This window comes from Homalodisca vitripennis, chromosome 4 (assembly GCF_021130785.1).
Source record: "Homalodisca vitripennis isolate AUS2020 chromosome 4, UT_GWSS_2.1, whole genome shotgun sequence".
Classification (NCBI taxonomy): Eukaryota; Metazoa; Arthropoda; class Insecta; order Hemiptera; family Cicadellidae; genus Homalodisca; species Homalodisca vitripennis.
Window position 1 is genome coordinate 195,565,037 of NC_060210.1, and position 21,311 is coordinate 195,586,347.

At 34.4% G+C, this 21,311-nt stretch overlaps 1 protein-coding gene across 1 annotated transcript in view; it reads left to right on the forward strand.

Annotated features, from left to right (window-relative positions):
- Nucleotides 1-20,067, forward strand: part of LOC124360845 (cell division cycle protein 20 homolog) — a 42,612-nt gene extending 22,545 nt beyond the window's left edge. The window contains exons 7-11 of the mRNA XM_046814795.1: nt 491-684; nt 9,669-9,848; nt 15,251-15,526; nt 17,080-17,181; nt 19,734-20,067. Of these exons, the coding sequence (XP_046670751.1) occupies nt 491-684; nt 9,669-9,848; nt 15,251-15,526; nt 17,080-17,181; nt 19,734-19,925 (944 nt within the window). The 3' untranslated portion in view covers nt 19,926-20,067. The remainder of the gene's footprint in view (nt 1-490; nt 685-9,668; nt 9,849-15,250; nt 15,527-17,079; nt 17,182-19,733) is intronic.
- The last annotated feature ends 1,244 nt before the right edge of the window (nt 20,068-21,311 follow it).

The following is a 21,311-nucleotide window of genomic DNA, read 5'->3' on the forward strand; positions in this document are numbered from 1 at the left end:
ATTCCTTTGATGAATTCCTGTGATGATTTTGGAGGCGGAGTACTTCATTATTAATAGTTTTATGCCAAAAGCTGTTTTACCTGTTGTAACTGTCTAGATTGTGACAGTTTTAGTTTAATTTTAACTGTTTTAATTTTAATGTTAAACTGTTTTAATTGTAACCTTCTAAAAACTGTAATAATTGTATTTTAAACTTTTTCTATTTCCTGTTGATAAATCTCGTATTTTCTGTTATGTACTCATGTTTTATTCTCTCTCTAATTTGGTAAGAATATGAATTAAATCTTGACACTTTTCTTGTATACATGTGTATATGCCAAGTGAGTGAAGCTGTTTTGAATTGAATTGAATTTCTTTTTAGACAATTAGTCTGTATCATTGCCATCCGCTATTTTGGCAAACAGACCCAATACTTAGCTCCTGCAGTAATTATTACTAGGTTGTTTGTTTGATTGTGCATTGGTTGATAGTGATCTACTGTGTATTACAGACCTTAACCTCATAGACTGGAGCGCAAACAACGTGTTGGCTGTAGCTCTGGGGAGCAGTGTGTACTTGTGGAACGCCACCACCGGCAACATAGATCAGCTGATGGAGTTAGAGGGCACTGACTATGTATGCTCCCTTAGCTGGATACAAGAGGGTAACATGCTGGCCGTGGGCACTTTTCAGGGCCCAGTGCAGGTCTGTATCATTATATACTTTTACTAGAGGCGTGCCAGGCCGTTCCGGAACTGGAACCGTCCCGACCGGAACCTTCCACGAGATAGTTCCAGTTCCATGCGTTCTGTTCTGATAGTGCTTGTTTAAGTTTCTGGCCGATTTCGTTTCGGTACAATATAATACTATGTTCCAATATTTGAATTTTAAACAAAAGAGTCTATCTGCTTAAGTTATTTTCGTGCATCAAAAATAGAGAGAGAGAATTTTCTTTATTCCAAAACATACATTAAATGTAAACATCAACTGTACATGAATATCGTCAATATCTATGAAAATCTAAATCTCTATATAAGTCTTTTTTAAAGATTGGGATCACTTTTGATATTTTTAGTTTTAAGGAAAAAATGTCCTGAAATAAGAGAAGAATTAATTAAATGTGTTAAAGCTTTCTTGATGAATTTTACTGAACCTTTAATTACTGTGATTGGTATTTCAACTACACCGGCAGAGTACTTACTTTCAAAAGAGAGAACGATCTTTTCTACTTCTTTTTCAGTTACTTATTTGAAGGAAAATGTCTTCTTCATATTGTAATTGAAGTTTTGTTCGACTTGACTAATCTTTTGTGGCTTTATATTTGGTACTATCAATTTGACAACTATATTTATAAAGAAACCATTAAAAAAATCACAAATTGCTTTTTGATTACTGATTAGCAACCCATTTTTGGGCAGTGTTATAAGAATTACACAGTTCCATAAGAATTAAACTTTGTAAATGCTTATGTTCGCAAATATAAATTTAAATTCCAAATCCACTCATAACAAATCCACATATACTTTCAGTATAGGTGATCAAAGTAAACTAAATAATTTTATTAAAGACTATTTTATTCAAATACAATAAGAAATATTTCTAAAATTAATTGAAATTGAAACATAATTATATATTTAGAAGGTTACCTTGAAATAGTCAAATAAATATATACGTAAAAAAATTCCATTTTTTAAATACTAAAACTTTACTATTTAAATACCACTGTTTTTGTGTTTTTTGATCCCATATTAAAACAGTTAGTTTAAATTTAAGACATTTTTATTACTAGAGAGAGCCTTAAACTATAACTGTGCGAAAATGTAATGTGGTAAAGATCATTCGTTAAGTCTACGGATTCTAAAAGTTATACATAGTGTGTTCAAAAAGTATTGCGAATTTTGTGTATTTTCAAAAATTATTTATTTATTTGTGAATATCAATTTTATCCCCTTCAAAGTAATCCCCCTGGGATATTATACACTTGTGCCAACGTTTTTTCCAATCTTCGAAGCACTTCAAAAAATAATTTTTTTGTATCTTGTTCAGCTCCTCCTTCGATGCCGTCTCTATCTCGTCAATCGTGGCGTAGCGTCGTCCTTTCATGGGCCTCTTCAGTTTCGGGAACAAGAAAAAGTCACAGGGGGCCAGATCTGGGGAATACAGTGGCTGCGGTATCATTAGTGTGTTGTTTTTGGCTAAGAAGTCGCGTACAAGCAGGGGCGTTATCATGGTGCAAAAGCCAATTTTTGTTTTTCCACAAATTCGGGTGTTTCTGGCGGATTGCTTTGCGCAAATTGCGCATAACTTGCAGGTAATATTCCTTATTCACCGTTCTAACTTGTGGCAAGAACTCATGATGCACCACGCCCCTGCAATTGAAGAAAACTTTTACATTCGACCGAACTTGGCGTGCTTTTTTCGGTCTTGGTTCGTGCGGCAGCTTCCATTGATATGATTGAGCTTTGGTTTCCACGTCATAACCATAAACCCACGATTCGTCACCAGTTATGACCCTCTGGAGCAAATTCGGGTCGTCGCGGACAGATTCCAACATCTCATTAGCAATGTTCATGCGATGCTGTTTTTGATCGAAATTGAGCAATTTTGGTACGAATTTTGTGGTGACGCGTCTCATGCCCAAATTATCGATTAAAATCGAATGACATGAGCCAATCAATATGCCTAGGTCCTTGGCAATTTCTCTAATGGTGATTCGACGATTGCCCAATACCATTTTCTTCACTTCATCTATTTTTTCGTCTGTTGTTCTGTTGTTGAAGTGCTCGGGCGTCCGGCACGCTCTTTGTCGTTCACATCTTCTCGGCCTTCTGAAAACATTTTGTACCACCGATAAACGTTGCTTTTGTCCAAAGTAGCTTCTCCGTATGCCACAGTCAACATTCGGAATGCATCCGCACACTTAATTTTTTTTTTCACACAAAATTTGATACAGGTTCTTTGTTCCATTTTTTTGAATAGGTAAAAATCGAAGACGAACCAAAACACGTGCAAGCAAAGCATCTGTCAACAATTAACTGTACATTCAAAATGGTCGAAATTGTCAACATAAGTGAGAGACATATGTACCAACATAACGCTACAAAAAAATCGAAATTAGAATATAAGTAACCCGCGAAAATTCAAAATTCGCGATACTTTATGAACACACCTCGTATATGAATTGTTAGTTGTTAAAGTATAAATTGATTTGAATATATCAATAAAAATAATTAAGTATAGGTTTCCACATGAAAATATCGTGGTTGCCTAATCCAGAGTGGAACTGGAACATTTACCAGCCTAGTCGTTCTGCTTAACAGAGCCGGAACGCCCGGAATCATTTGGCACATCTAGTAAACCGTTCTGAAGGAACATGGAGTTCTAAAGAAATGAACTGTTCCAGGTCCGTTCTGATGGAATTGTTCCAGTAGTTCTTTTGGCACATCTCTAACTTTTACCAGATTCTGCATTTTAAATTACCCTCATTACATAATGACCGTAATTTAATTTGTTATTCCAGTCTAGCTTATCAGTCATTGGCCTAGAATAAGGAATATTGGAATAAGAGAGTTGTACAATGTTTAAAATCTTATATTGGATAAGTTTAGTGTGATATCAAATAACCTAGGCATTGACTATTATATAAGTAAATAAAATGGCACCATCGTATTTTATATATTACTAGCCATGGCTTAACCTGCAATTTCTTAGGCTTTGCACGTGTATGAAAACTTCTGGTACGAGTAAATCATATTTCCGAGGCCAATGTTGAGTTTGTCTCGTTGCCACGATGAAGAAAATATGTCAAACACAGTGTATATGTATGACCACTGTAATTTTTTGTTCCATAGTTGATTTTGTCTTGTTTCCCGATCAAGATAATATGTACATACATAGGACAGGGAAGCCTACTTCTGTCAAATGACAACTAAGATGGGTTTTATAAGACTTTAAGTTTATAGCAAAAGTTAGATAGTAACTATGTCTTTTATATCTACATTACAGTACTGGCCAAGCACCAAGTACTTAATATTTGCTAAAATATACAGTTAAAAGCATATTTTTATTAAAACATTTTAATAAAAAAAGGTTTTGATTGAAATTATTTGCTGAAAGAGTAATTTGACCTAATCTTTCTGTATTTTAAAGCATTGATATAGATACTTTATTGATCTAAATAGTTTTGGAAATGCTAATAAAAAAGTAAACTTTAAAAAAGAAATTGTTATTGTGGGTTATTATTTGAAGATAGATATATTTCAGTGTGGAATTTTTTGTAAGCATGTTTGAAATGTACAATTCCGTAGCACATTATTTTGTTACATGTCATAAGGTTTAGTCTGTATTAACAATGAAAAAAAGCACCAAAAAAAGTGAATTTTCACATTATAGAAACTTACTATCAATACTTTTTATGATTAAAATATTGATGTATCATACCTAGGAACCTGCCCTAGTTCATAACAATGCAACAGTGAAAACCATATCAAAATGAAGGAAACAGGATTTTTCCGGACATTTGCCATCGTTCAGTGAAACAATAAATCAGTAACACTACGTTTCGAGATCTGCAATCTGATCTCTTCTTCAGGTAAAGAACTAACCTAATACATAATTACAAACTAGGTTAAAATAAACAAATCGTACCAAAGCGTTGTGGCACGCCTAAGTCAGGAATCACAAACCACCATGTTGTTTGTCAACTTCACTAACTCTAAAAACATGCACTTAATAAAAAACTATACACAACACTATACAGGGTGTACATAAAGTCCTGCACTGGTATAATATTTTCTAAACGATAACAGATAAATGAACAAGATTTGGTACATCAATACTACACCTAAAAATCTACTTTTTGAAGGAACTATCAGTTTTCTGTAATATCATGGGGACGTCCCCGCAAGGAGTCGGAAGGAAATCTTAAATAGGAGCATAGGTCAATATGCACATCATTTTAAAGGGCTTATCTAGCAGAGTTTAATGCCGCAAACCGCACTCAAAAAGATTGATCCAGTACAAAAATGGGCGGCTGTTCAAAGGTTTTTACTTGGTTTACATTTCATTAGTAGCCATAACCCCGGTAAAGCAAAACTGCAAAACTGCAACCAAACGAATACTGCAGATAAAATACTACATTATGATTGTCAGTTGTACAGAAGTGAATTATGACGTAGGTTATCCTCAAGGGGTACAAATATGGTCCTAATATATTGATAACGGGGAAAAACCTGATAACAGTAACAATTAAAAAGCTCTTATCTTTGGGTCGCAGTTTGGACTTTCCAATTAGCCAGTCTATTCATAGTAGGCTATTCTAGTTTTCTTGTTTTAGTAGTGCTGTCCAACCTTTCTATCAGTGCACTTTAGTACAAAAGAGTTTGTCGTATTGCTTGTAGTTCTTCAACTACACTATGTTGCTTGACGAACGTGAACGTATAACACTTCTTATGATGGTTGGTTGGGGAAACAACGGACGATCACACGAGGAAGCATGCCATTTATTTCATGACTACTTTCACGAGAGGCAGCCAATTTCTAGAACAACTGTAGGGAGAACTGTTCAACGCTTTATGGAAACAGGAAGTGTTTCCGATCGTCATAGGACAGGAAGGGCCCGCTACTGCGACAACTGAAGGCAACTCTTTAGATGTATTGCACTCATTTATTGAGAATACGCAAGAGTCCCTACGCTCAGCAACACAAACTCATGACATCTCTGTTACGTCTGTTAAAAAGATTCTGAAAGGGTCTAATTTTAAGCCTTATAAAGTTCATTTGGTGCACGAACTCAACGAAGTTGATTTCGATCGACGTATAGAATTTTGTGAAACTATGATGGCCAAAATAGATTGCAACGAAATTGATGCAAACAATATTGTGTTTTCAGACGATTGTTCATTTATGCTGAATGGAAGTGTAAACAGGCACAATTGCCATTACGTACTAGAGTAGCAGAAAATCCTCACTGGATGCGGGAAGCACATACGCAGTATTCAATAAAGGTGAATGTCTGGCTTGGTGTGATAGGTACCCAGTTGGTAGGTCCTTTCTTTATTGAAGGAAATTTAAGTGCAATATCATATTAACGTTTGCTAGAAAATGAAATTACACCAGCAATTCGAAACATGTTTGGAGAACATTACCAGAATATCTGGTTTCAACAGGACGGAGCACCCCCACACTACGGCATTGACGTAAGAGCCTATTTAAACACTGTTACCAATATATTAGGACCAAATTTGTAACCCTTGAGGATAACCTACGTCATAATTCACTTCTGTACAACTGACAATCATAATGTAGTATTTATCTGCAGTATTCGTTTGGTTGCAGTTTTGCTTTACCGGGGTTATGGCTACTAATGAAATGTAACCAAGTAAAACCTTTGAACAGCCGCCATTTTGTACTGGATCAATCTTTTTGAGTGCGGTTTGCGGCATTAAACTCTGCTAGATAAGCCCTTTAAAATGATGTGCATATTGACCTATGCTCCTATTTAAGATTTCCTTCCGACACCTTGCGGGACGTCCCCATGATATTACAGAAAAACTGATAGTTCCTTCAAAAAGTAGATTTTTTAGGTGTAGTATTGATGTACCAAATCTTGTTCATTTATCTGTTATCGTTTAGAAAATATTATACCAGTGCAGGACTTTATGTACACCCTATATAATTATTAATAACAATAATCATTAAAACTGAACTACAGAATACAGGTCACAATACGTCTGCATTCGTCTTCTAACCACCTACGACTGACCAGAGGGCACTAGCCAATGGCAATCATCACGGCAGACAAAAACAAGATGGCGGAAATAAAAAGGAAGGGGGGCAGGAATGGGCCCTTTTGTTATTATTGGTTCATGCGAGATGAACTTCTTAAAACCATATTGTGACTCCGCATTGGTTTATTACAAATATCTGATCCGTTTGATACTTTTGGTTTTCTTTTTAGTTCATTTTGTAGAATTGACAACCAAAGCGGCCTAATCTCAACTGATGGTTGACTGATTGATTGGTCTGCCAATTTAATGTATGTTGCCTCAATTAATTTCCTTTTGAAGAAATGTGGTTCCCGAAGTATTATGTTGGCTTCATCTCAATTAATATGATGGTCTTCGGACCAACAATGGTGTGAAATTTTTTACTTTTCTGTGAGACCCTTCTTGTGTTTTCTTTGTGCTCTTTTATCCTTATGTTTAGTGGTCTTTTTGTCTCGCCTATGTATTCCCTATTGCAACTACATTTTATACTGTAAACACAGTTTTTGGAATCCTGTGTGCCATTTTTTGGTTTTGCGAACTAAAAAGAAAACCAAAAGTATCAAACGGATCAGATATTTGTAATAAACCAATGCGGAGTCACAATATGGTTTTAAGAAGTTCATCTCGCATGAACCAATAATAACAAAAGGGCCCATTCCTGCCCCCCTTCCTTTTTATTTCCGCCATCTTGTTTTTGTCTGCCGTGATGATTGCCATTGGCTAGTGCCCTCTGGTCAGTCGTAGGTGGTTAGAAGACGAATGCAGACGTATTGTGACCTGTATTCTGTAGTTCAGTTTTAATGATTATTGTTATTAATAATTATATAGTGTTGTGTATAGTTTTTTATTAAGTGCATGTTTTTAGAGTTAGTGAAGTTGACACACAACATGGTGGTTGTGATTCCTGACTTAGGCGTGCCACAACGCTTTGGTATGATTTGTTTATTTTAACCTAGTTTGTAATTATGTATTAGGTTAGTTATTACCTGAACAAGAGATTAGATTGCAGATCTCGAAACACAGTGTTACTGATTTCTTGTTTCACTGAACAATGGCAAATGTCCGGAAAAATCCTGTTTCCTTCACAATCCTTAAAATCGTCAAAAATAACCTTCAAACAAAGGGTTTCAAAATCTGTTAAGTAGTTTAGAAAATATCAATACACAAACAGACAGTACAAAAAGCGACTTTAATTTATTCTATGTATTGATGGTAAGTACTTTATTATAATAATTCATGAAACTCATGAAAAACCTATGTACATACTGTGCTAATAGTCAAAAGTTTCTTTATTCATATACAGCAAGTACAGAGCGTCCAAAGGTATGTGAAATTAATTATAATATTTCAAGAATCAAGACTTTTATTATCTTTAAACAGAATTTGTGCAATGGACAAAGTCATAATTATATTAAATAATAAAAATAGCAATAGTAATAATAATAAAACATTCAAGAATTTAGTATATAAATATAAAAAAGTCAAGAATACCAACAAGTGTGTAACAATAACAATAAGACCTATAACTAATTTAACATATAATGATGCACGCAATTAAAACAACAAAATAATATAAATACTCGTTTAAATGTATTAAAAATAAAGTGAGTAAAAAAATAATGTAGTTCAAAACACATCGCTAGTACCACAGGCCAAATATTCGTGTACAGAATAAAATACTTTTTGCTTCAACCAGTTTTCTACTACTACTTTAAACCTATGTACAGATACAGACTAAGCTTTCTCAACTTATTTAAAAGCTTAATTTGGCTGCTTTTTCTAATTTGACAGAGTATATGAAGCATTTGAATTTTGTATTGGTTATGGTGACCATTAATGTCTTGTCTGCTTGTAAAATTAGATAGTGATTCTTTAGTAATTTAAATTCAACCATTTACTTTTTCACTTGTTCTTGTTTACATTTCTATTGTAAATTTTGCCTAAATGTTACCAAAGGTTTCCTATTTTAACCTTTTTATTATAAAATACTATCCAGTTTAATAATTTGTAATTTATTTAAAATCGTCCACTGATATATGGTGTTTTGTTTTGTCTTTTATATGTGTTAGCCGCTTATACATTCAGCTCAGAATCTGAAATGAATGTTTTACAAAGCTAAAATATACTTGCATTAACACAGAAAACTGTTGTTTTAATTTTATTTTTTATTTCAAGTTACATTTGGTAATTAACACCTACTTTTTACAATAAGTATTGTTCAAAAGTTCAAAATGTAGAGATTACTTTTAGTTCAAAGCGTAGGGCATCAGTACCTCGAATTTTTGCTGTGAACAACTTTGATAGTTTGAAAATTACTCGAAAATTTCAAATTTATTTTTTTTCCCATCAGTTTTAAATTATCAAGGTACTGCTTGAATATTAATAGGTTATTTACAGTATGATGAACCATTTAGTCAAATGATTCAGGACTAGTCTTTATTTTTGTGTTAAAAGTTTTACAAATATGAATTTAAATGTTATGGACTAATGACATTTTAGGTCCAAGTCAGAATGAAATATATGGTTATGCAAATACTGAGTGGATACACCGAACCCAGCTGAGAGGACAACTATCTAAGATTTAAATTGATCTAAGCGAGAATTCAGTACGGACCTCACTCTGTAGCCTGATGAGTGCAAAGGGTTATATCAGCTGATTAGTTATAAACTGCGTCTTACCATCTAGTCTGCATCAATAAATCAGAAGTCTGGATGGATTTTAAGCAATTCTTCGTTTTTATTTATTTACTAAGGGCAAATGGAAAAACTGAGCCGATGCAGAATAAGCCTACTTCTATTTATACTTTTCCAAAGAAGAAAGATAAAAATATGTACTAAAATGAACTACTATTTCTTTTACAGTAAACTTATTCCAGTTTTATTTCAATATTTTGCACTTTTGACCATGTTCCAATATTTCAGCTATGGGACGTTACTGCATCCAAACGACTGCGGATCATGTCAGGCCACACAACGCGCGTTGGCTCGCTCTCATGGAACTCTTACATCCTTAGTAGTGGTGCGCGCAGTGGCCAGGTCATACATCACGATGTGCGTCAACGCGAACATGCCATCTCCACAATCAATGCCCACTCACAAGAGGTAATTAACCGTTTGGGAGTATATTAGTGGAGTTGTTTGAGAATTATCAGTTAGGTGGTAGCTACTAGAAGCATCCTTCTCAAATTAGTGGTAACTAACTGTTTAGGAGTTTATTAGTGGAGTTGTTTTAAATTATCAGTTAGGTGGTAGCTACTAGAAGCATCCTTCTCAAATTAGTGGTAACTAACTGTTTAGGAGTTTATTAGTGGAGTTGTTTTAAATTATCAGTTAGGTGGTAGCTACTAGAAGCATCCTTCTCAAATTAGTGGTAACTAACTGTTTAGGAGTTTATTAGTGGAGTTGTTTTAAATTATCAGTTAGGTGGTAGCTACTAGAAGCATTCTTCTCAAATTAGTGGTAACTAACTGTTTAGGAGTTTATTAGTGGAGTTGTTTTAAATTATCAGTTAGGTGGTAGCTACTAGAAGCATCCTTCTCAAATTAGTGGTAACTAACTGTTTAGGAGTTTATTAGTGGAGTTGTTTTAAATTATCAGTTAGGTGGTAGCTACTAGAAGCATCATTCCCAAATTAGTGGTAACTAACTGTTTAGGAGTTTATTAGTGGAGTTGTTTTAAATTATCAGTTAGGTGGTAGCTACTAGAAGCATTCTTCTCAAATTAGTGGTAACTAACTGTTTAAGAGTTTATTAGTGGAGTTGTTTGAAATTATCAGTTAGGTGGTAGCTACTAGAAGCATCCTTCTCAAATTAGTGGTAACTAACTGTTTAAGAGTTTATTAGTGGAGTTGTTTTAAATTATCAGTTAGGTGGTAGCTACTAGAAGCATTCTTCTCAAATTAGTGGTAACTAACTGTTTAGGAGTTTATTAGTGGAGTTGTTTGAAATTATCAATTAGGTGGTAGCTACTAGAAGCACCCTTCTCAAATTAGAGGTTATTAACTGTTTAGGAGTTTATTAGTGGAGTTGTTTTAAATTATCAGTTAGGTGGTAGCTACTAGAAGCATTCTTCTCAAATTAGTGGTAACTAACTGTTTAGGAGTTTATTAGTGGAGTTGTTTTAAATTATCAGTTAGGTGGTAGCTACTAGAAGCATCCTTCTCAAATTAGTGGTAACTAACTGTTTAGGAGTTTATTAGTGGAGTTGTTTTAAATTATCAGTTAGGTGGTAGCTACTAGAAGCATTCTTCTCAAATTAGTGGTAACTAACTGTTTAGGAGTTTATTAGTGGAGTTGTTTTAAATTATCAGTTAGGTGGTAGCTACTAGAAGCATTCTTCTCAAATTAGTGGTAACTAACTGTTTAGGAGTTTATTAGTGGAGTTGTTTGAAATTATCAATTAGGTGGTAGCTACTAGAAGCACCCTTCTCAAATTAGAGTGTATTATTAACTGTTTAGGAGTTTATTAGTGGAGTTGTTTTAAATTATCAGTTAGGTGGTAGCTACTAGAAGCATTCTTCTCAAATTCAGTGGTAACTAAACTGTTTAAGAGTTTATTAGTGGAGTTGTTTTAAATTATCAGTTAGGTGGTAGCTACTAGAAGCATCCTTCTCAAATTAGAAACTGGTAACTAACTGTTTAGGAGTTTATTAGTGGAGTTGTTTTAAATTATCAGTTAGGTGGTAGCTACTAGAAGCATCATTCCCAAATTAGTGGTAACTAACTGTTTAGGAGTTTATTAGTGGAGTTGTTTTAAATTATCAGTTAGGTGGTAGCTACTAGAAGCATTCTCTCAAATTAGTGGTAACTAACTGTTTAAGAGTTTATTAGTGGAGTTGTTTGAAATTATCAGTTAGGTGGTAGCTACTAGAAGCATCCTTCTCAAATTAGTGGTAACTAAACTGTTTAAGAGTTTATTAGTGGAGTTGTTTTAAATTATCAGTTAGGTGGTAGCTACTAGAAGCAATTCTTCTCCAAATTAGTGGTAACTAACTGTTTAGGAGTTTATTAGTGGAGTTGTTTGGAATTATCAATTAGGTGGTAGCTACTAGATGCACCCTTCTCAAATTAGAGGTTATTAACTGTTTAGGAGTTTATTAGTGGAGTTGTTTTAAATTATCAGTTAGGTGGTAGCTACTAGAAAGCATTCTTCTCAAATTAGTGGTAACTAACTGTTTAGGAGTTTATTTAGTGGAGTTGTTTTTAAAATTATCAGTTAGGTGGTAGCTACTAGAAGCATCCTTCTCAAATTAGTGGTAACTAACTGTTTAGGAGCTTTTATTAGTGGAGTTGTTTTAAAATTATCAGTTAGGTGGTAGCTACTAGAAGCATTCTTCTCAAAATTAGTGGTAACTAACTGTTTAGGAGTTTATTAGTGGAGTTGTTTTAAATTATCAGTTAGGTGGGTAGCTACTAGAAGCATCCTTCTCAAATTAGTGGTAACTAACTGTTTAGGAGTTTATTAGTGGAGTTGTTTTAAATTATCAGTTAGGTGGTAGCTACTAGAAGCATCATTCCCAAAATTAGTGGTAACTAACTGTTTAGGAGTTTATTAGTGGAGTTGTTTTAAATTATCAGTTAGGTGGTAGCTACTAGAAGCATTCTTCTCAAATTAGTGGTAACTAACTGTTTAAAGAGTTTATTAGTGGAGTTGTTTTAAATTATCAGTTAGGTGTGGTAGCTACTAGAAGCATTCTTCTCAAAATTAGTGGTAACTAACTGTTTAGGAGTTTATTAGTGGAGTTGTTTGAAATTATCAATTAGGTGGTAGCTACTAGAAAGCACCCTTCTCAAATTAGAGGTTATTAAACTGTTTAGGAGTTTATTAGTGGAGTTGTTTTAAATTATCAGTTAGGTGGTAGCTACTAGAAGCATTCTTCTCAAATTAGTGGTAACTAAACTGTTTAAGAGTTTATTAGTGGGAGTTGTTTGAAATTATCAATTAGGTGGTAGCTACTAGAAGCACCCTTTTCAAATTTAGAGGTTATTAACTGTTTAGGAGTTTATTAGTGGAGTTGTTTTAAATTATCAGTTAGGTTGGTAGCTACTAGAAGCATTCTTCTCAAATTAGTGGTAACTAACTGTTTAGGAGTTTATTAGTGGAGTTGTTTGAAATTATCAGTTAGTTTGTAGTTAATTTAAACCCTTTAAGAGGTTCATGTAAAAATTAGACCTGATCTTTGATAAAGTTACAATTTTTTAAAATTTTCCAATGTGTAAAGTTAAATTTTTTTTGGTTTTCTGTATGTCAAAAATAGAGTTTTATTTAACGGTGAATAAAATTTGTTTAGCCCTTTTTGGATTTCCTAGGCTAATTTTTAACTTTTGAGAATATCGTTGGAATAGCAGTGTAGTTGTCACCAATATTTTTTTATTTATTCAGTAAGTATGGGAATGAAACACAGTTTTATAGATAAAAATATACTATATTACAAACCAATAAAATTAGAAAAAATACAAAAGTAGGACAATTGAGTGTTTATTTGGTGGCGGGCTGTCACAACTGGCATTCCGCGCGTGTTTCCCGCAAGGCACTGTTATCGCGGTGGACTTTTGAAACCTTCTTATCGCTCCGGCAACTGTAGGACAGCCTTGCGGGGCTTGAATTATGTTTCTTGCTTTCTAATAACATCCTTATGACCGTAGTAAAATATATGAAAAAGTTTGGGGTTTGACCAGTAATTGGCTCAAATTAACGAATCTTTCAAATTCCGAATCGTCTGGATTCGACCATTCACACGAATAATGGTAAAAAAACACTAATAAATACTGGAAATCTGCTGTATATTAATACGAAATAATTTACTTTAAAAAGAAATAGGACACAACAGAAAATTAGCGATAACCAAAATACATATGCGTGTACCAGACGCTTCCCACTAACTACCTGGCTAGATGCCTTGACGGGAGGCTCCGTCAATGACTTTGTGAAAGGCGCGGGGCCACGCCCGATAGACAGTGTTTGGCCAATTAGAAGCAACTGCCACTCCCCATTGTAACAGAATTCGAGGCGGGGCAACCCGTCTGTATGTCGCATGGACTAACTAGAACCATCTAGCAGCAAAATATTCAAACTACATAGCAGTAAGAAAATAAAGAATGCAAAAACGTGGATCACACGGCAATGACGTTTTGAGGCTTGTTAGTGGCCCTCGCGGATCCGCGTCAATAACGCTGGAAAGGTTAAGCATTCTTCTCAAATTAGTGGTAACTAACTGTTCAGGAGTTTATTAGTGGAGTTGTTTGAAAATTATCAGTTAGGTGGTAGCTACTAGAAGCACCCTTCTCAAATTAGAGGTTAACTGTTTAGGAGTTTATTAGTGGAGTTGTTTGAAATTATCAGTTAGGTGGTAGCTACTAGAAGCACCCTCTCAAATTAGAGGTTAACTGTTTAGGAGTTTATTAGTGGGAGTTGTTTGAAATTATCAGTTAGGTGGTAGCTACTAGAAGCATTCTTCTCAAATTAGAGGTTAACTGTTTAGGGAGTTTATTAGTGGAGTTGTTTTGAAATTATCAGTTAGGTGGTAGCTACTAGAAGCATCCTTCTCAAATTAGAGGTTAACTGTTTAGGAGTTTATTAGTGGAGTTGTTTGAAATTATCAGTTAGGTGGTAGCTACTAGAAGCACCCTTCTCAAATTAGAGGTTAAACTGTTTAGGAGTTTTATTAGTGGAGTTGTTTGAAATTATCAGTTAGTTTGTAGTTAATTTAAGCATTCTTCTCAAATTAGTGGTAACTAACTGTTCAGGAGTTTATTAGTGGAGTTGTTAGAGAATTATCAGTTATTGTCACAGCACGTTAGTGTGATTTCTTTACTTAAGCTAGTTTTAAGTTGGTCTACATGTCTGTTTGATCTATCATGTGATTGCTTGAAAATTTCTAATTTCCTATCACCCAAATATTCAACCTTGTTATATTGATAATGAATTTGAATAATGTAAGAAAAGATGTGGATATTTATGAAACAAACTGTTATGAAACATTTTGATAAACATTTCTATTTGCAGAAAAACAAACACTTTTATCAAACTTACGAAACTAAAAAAATCCCATTGAACGTCAAAGTTATCAAACAATCTCATTATTTTCTCAAATGTTATAAATTCAGTAGAAAGTAGATACACTGGCTCCGGTTTTAACTCTCCTTCTCATAAATAGTGTAAAAGAACGTATTTTAATTTTTACGAAATTGTGTACTCTTTTTAACAATATTCATGTACTAATGTGTAATTTTGATGTATTTTCTTTTTTGTACAGTTGTAAGAAAAATTATTACAAAACATAAGTTGGTTTGCGGTTAATTTTACAAAAATCATCTTAGTGCGTACTATGGCTGCAGGAGGATTACCGTATGTGCCATAACTTGAATTGTGATGTGGTTCAAAGGAGTAGTGAGGAGAAAAACATACTTAAAATAATGGTGAATCAAACAAAGTAATTTCAGTTAAAAAGGCTTCTGTAGTGAAAACATAGGTGACTGAATGCTGCAGTATATTGCTGATTTCAGGTATGTGGTTTGAAATGGTCCCCAGACGGTAAATATTTGGCGAGCGGAGGCAATGATAATATGGTCAACGTTTGGGCTCAAGTACCCGGACAAGTGTACTCCCAACCTCAAGCACTGTACTCCTTCAGCGCTCACCAGGCCGCAGTGAAGGCAGTGGCCTGGTGTCCATGGCAGCCCAGTGTGCTGGCCTCAGGTGGAGGCACCGCAGACAGACACATCCGCTTCTGGAACTGCAGCACCGGCACATTGCTCAACTCAATCGACACCAAGTCTCAGGTCCGTCAACTATGTGGCAAGCTGCCGTATCTTTAACGTACAGCTCAAGATTAAAACTGTTACAAGTAGAAACTTTTCTCAAACCCATTAATGTTTCCGTTCAGAAACTTACATACTAATGTATTGTTGAAAATACGGTTATCTGTTATAAATAACGGTTTATAATTTATATTCAATACAGAGTTTCTTACGGGAACACCTATAATGAATATAAATGATAAACAATTCGTATTAGCATATAATCATATTTTTAACACTTCATTAGTATTGAGACACTCAAATCTTAAGTTTCTGAAGTTGAACATGTATGAATTTGAAACGAGTTTACATTTATTATGTAGTTTCAATCGTAAGCTCCATGTTATAAACAAAGCTCCAAATGCAGTTGGCTAGCTTCGCTCTTAACGTTAGAGGTAGTGGTAGGCTTTATGTAAAAGGTTAGACTGTAGAAAAAAAAACAGTGATTTTATTTGATCACTAACAGTTCATTGCAATATTTACGTATTTTGTGTTTAAATAAAAGTTTATGTTGGTTTTGTAAATATAATTCCATCCGAGAAATGGATAATTTAGACGGTTTATAACTTTTAAATTTGTAGTCATATACCTTGGTTAGATCATACAACACGGCAGAAGTTTTCTGTAATCCTTCCAATGCAAATACAATTTTATTTACCAGATTAGAAACTGCTAATATTGTTCTTCCAAAACTTCTCATCTGCAGACATTTTATATTTCCCAGAATAAAATTGATTGTAAATAATTTTTTTAAGTATTGTTGGCAGTGAGACTAGACCACCACATATTTTTTGAAACTTTTTTGTTTAGAGGCTGTACTGCAAAACTATTGTGTAGAGAGTATTCCTTCATTAAGGATGAATTTTTATATTATCACCTTCAACCGTTGGTTCTTGTTTTGATAGCTTTTTATACTTATAAATACTGAAGTATGATAAAGATTGAAAGAGTTTGTAACACCCAACCTGACTGTATTCTTAGTTATCTAATAAACAATCTTTCATTTTAATTTCAATTAATATCATTTTCAGTTCAATTCTGACATTGAATAGTGTCATAGTACTAAAAATAGATTACACATTATAAGCTTTCGTAACTTTTATATACATTTTTTTCTTTAAGACTGTTCTTTGTCTGTAGTTCAAATATTAAAAATCTATGTCAAAGGAATGCAAGGCTTTAAAATGAGATATTCCTCTTAAAGTATTGTAAGTATTTAGATATAGATGAATTTTAAATTGAACAGGTTGGATATATCTTTTAAATTGATAAGAATTTATTATCAAAATACAAATGAGAAAATTCACTTGTTGGCCTATCTACGCCGTCTGGTCTTACGTTATAATGTTATACTGTTGTCACCAGTATCAGTCAAATATGAGCCGAAATTCATTATTGCTGTCATTAGGCAATCCGTCTTTCAATGGTTGGTACCATTTAATAACTCGAGCATAGAATATTACAGTAAAACCATAATAGAATTTTAAGTACTCAAGTATAATTTGTAGTGTTGATGTAAAGAACTGTGTTGACAGGTGTGTGCTTTGCTATGGTCAACCCACTACAAAGAAATTGTCTCTGGTCATGGATATGCCAACAACCAATTAATAATATGGAAATATCCTTCCCTAACAAAGGTAAGTACCTTTTTATGATAAAAGAGGGCAAACAACCTGGTTATATATGACATCAGAGTTGATGGGAGGGATGAATCCTGTTCTTCTTAACGTAGACATTTGACGGATATTTGACGCTCAAAGTATATTGAGTCTCCGATGGTTACCTTTCCAATCCGGTAAAGGTAAACCCGTTCTTCCTATCCTAAAAAAATGAGTTTTCTTCCAATCGGGCTTACCTTTACCAGATTTTTTAAAGAAGATAATGTAGTTTTTATTATTTTTCAGATTCAAAATTAACATTATTTACTATCTTAAGTTGGTAAATAATAAAAATTTACAATGTGGTATTAACTGCACAGTCATATACATATTATTGTTTACATACATAAATATAATATGAGCATATATTTTAAGATCACGCCAAACTTTAAAAACGGGGATTGTAGGAAAGTATCAGGTTACCAACCAATTTCTCTACTTCCAGCTTTTTGAAAAATATTTGAACGTGTTGTTTACAGACAGATATTGGAATTTCTGGAAGTAAATCAATTAATAGACCAACAGCAACACAGTTTCAGGCCTGGCAAGGTTAAACTGTTTGTCAATGAACAGGATGCTGTAATGAGTGAGAGGCAAAACACCCAACATCGCTCTAATTGCTTTATTTGTTAACCCTTTTAAGGCGTCGGCCCGCAGCCAGAACTGCGCTCGTGGTTGACGGCCGTAATAGGCACCCGTCCTTTTTTCCCGTTTACTGGCTGGTTTCCTTTTCCAAATGCCACAAAACATGATATACTTGTGTAGAGGGATATATATAAATAACGGCAAACACTGCCGCTTTTGTCAATGTTTATATTTTATATCTATGCATTTAGAAGACGTAACAGACAGCTAGTTTGACGCCGGCACTCTGTGTTGTCGTAATTGTTTGGACGTCTAGTTTATGGTTATGTTTGTTGTTGTAGATGGAGCTTATAGTGGTTACTGTTGACTTAATTACATTAAAACATAAAACCAATATTTAATACTTTTGTGATGTGTCTGAAGAAGGTAGCCTTGCTATCGAAAGGCCTCACAAAAAATAAAAGTATTAAATATTGGTTTTATGTTTTAATGTAATTAAGTTATGTTTGTTGTTTATGGCTAAAAACTAAATATAATTCAATCAGTATTATATTATATTGTGAGTTAGTTAAGATGAGTAAAAGGTGCCGGGAGAGATCACCGATAAGTGAAAATGCTCTGATAAACAGCATAGCCAGTAATGGTGTTTCTTTACTTTAGACCAAAATTAACATAGGTGAATTTTATTTTATGTTCTACAACTTAATTTCACATCAAGGTAGGCATTTCAAAATTTGTAATTTTACTCATAATTAGCTGTAGTTTGAAAATATATATGTTTAAATGATTCTATAATAGTTGAATATTTTTAAAATCTCCTGAAACGTAAAAAATAAAAAATCCAAAATGTTTTTTTTGTAAGTTTTAATTTTTTTTTTATTTTTGGGGGTAAACGTTTTTTTTCTTATAAAATAATCTAATTTTAAGTAAACATATAAAATAAATATTGGTTTATGATAAAAAATAACGTTCCTATGAATATTTTTCTAAAACTATGCTCGTCTGCTGTGAAACACCCTGGCCTTGAACAGACATGTCACTATTAAACAGTTGACCTTTGACCATGGGTGCCTACTACCGCCACCGGCCTTAAAAGGGTTAAGTGAATATTTTTTTGATATTAGTCGTTGCACATCCTCAGAGGACTATCAAATGAGACTCTAGCACTAGTCCTTGTTGTTGAACGAGAGACATGGTCTCTATTATATTTGATTAGATTAGTTAAACAGGAGATAAAGGACAAGGTGTGCTGTTGAGGTCCAAGGGATTATTTCAGTTGGTTATGAAGACCAATGCTAGGGCTAAGCCTTGTAACTTTGATTGTTACCATTCAAATGTTTACTACATCTGCTACTTGAGCCTCTTGCTCCGTAGATGACAGTCGGAGTACTCACTTTTTACCTGCCTCAATTTATGTGTAACTAATACTATAAAACAACCCAGGATGGATCACTTCTGGCTGGTTTATACCTTCTAGTTGAACCTACTACTGGGCACAGCAAAAACCGATGTGTCACTTAAATCTGGGCAACACAATGGGTGTCCAGGAGCGGTACATCGCTAACCGCAAATGTCGAGATTCTGGCGTGCAAGGGTAATTTGATAGGTCTAGCCTACTGCGGGAGATGACTGTTGGAGTTGGTTCCTCAAGTGTCAAAAGTTCTTGCTAGCCTAGATATAAGGGTGCGCTTATGACTGCTTTGACTGGTTCAGAGCTGGCCTCCCCTTCTTCCAGGGAGACATGACTTTGAGATTAGTGCCCTAATTCTTCTTTATGGATCACGATAGGAGGCGGCCCCTATCTTACCCGTCCTGAATATCCTGTCACTCCGGGAGCAATGCTAAGGTTCTTACAGGAATTAGTGCAATTTATAAGCTTCTTGTCCTAAGAGAACTAAAAAAAAATACAATCAAACTATACGATACGGTGTAACGGTTTGTTGCAGACAGCTGAGCTGACAGGCCACACAGCTCGAGTTCTGCACCTGGCCATGTCACCTGATGGCACCACCGTTCTGTCCGCTGGCGCAGACGAGACCTTGCGCCTCTGGAAGTGTTTCATGACCGACCCAGCCAAGAAGAAGGAACCAGCGGAGTCTAAGTCAGTCGTCAGTATCCTCAAGAAGAGCATTCGTTAAACCTTGTATGACTTGCTATTTATTTATTGTATGACTATACTGTCTTTGATGTGATTTTTGACTACTCATATATTCATATTTTGTAACTATGGCTGATACATTTTTTAATTTTGAATAAAATACTGTATATAATACTGTGAAATACATGTGTTGAAAAATTACTTTATGTTTCTTACCCAATCTTTCTGTCACTTTTTTAAATATATTACCAAATCTATGATCAAAGAAGTACACAATTAGTTATACTGGTGGCTACCTTGATTTTAGGCTGATAATCTAATAGTTTGTTTTATAATTGATTTATTATTCAGAAACTATAACTTTTTACTTCATCCTGTATATATTTAAAAAGTATTACAATTAGAAGAAAACCTTGGAAGCGTTTGGATTTGCATTAATTATATGTCTGAAATGAGATATCTTCAAGAACTCCATAATTCTATGACCAAAAATGAGGTGTAATTTGTTTTGGGGGATTAACATTGTTCTTATGGAAAACACGGCTGTTTTACTACTCGAGGCCAACCTCAACAATAGGAAGACTGCACACTGCGGTGCAATCAGTCCAGCGTTTTTATTTTCAAAAAAATTACGGAGAAAAAAAGAATGTGCCGGTCTGATCTTAATTTACAGCCTTAGATGTAAGGGGTTATTTGCCCATAACTTTTGCTAGGAACGCCGTAAAGATGTTTTATTCATGTCGTGTTTCTATTTAATAGACCATTAAAATGATATGTCACAAGATAGAGATCACAATTTGAAAATTTAAATTTACCCCCTGTACACCCTCTTTGAAAGGGGGGGGATTTTGTATCCTTCAAAAAATCCAAAAAAGTATTTTAATAAGTATGGTATGGTGAAGGTTTATCTCAACAGGCCTGGATATCGCCCTAATCCAGGAGCCTTGGATCAACAGAGGTTGCATCAGAGGACTGACAACTCAGGTAGGTAATGTCATATATGATCGAACAATTGAAAACCCAAGAACTTGTATTCTAACTTCAAAACTAATAACAGCCTTTCCGATTACAGATCTAATAACAAGAGATCTGGTGGCGGCTACAGTGAAGGTGGCTTCACTGCAAGGGGTCAGAGAGGTTACTATAGCCTCAGCCTACTTCCCCAACCCGTCAACAAGCTGCCCACCAAAAGAAATAGAAAGACTATTGCAGAGACAGAGGTTCGGCCCACATTCTCAGTTGCAACTGCAATGCTCACCATACATATTGGGGAAGCACAAACATAAACCAAGAGAGGTGAGGAACTTCTACAGTTTATGTTCAGCAATGACCTAGTGTTAGAAAATAGAGGGTCAAGCCCAACCTTTATAACTAGAAATAGGAAAGAAGTCCTAGACATAACCCTATCTACAGGACTCAAAAACAT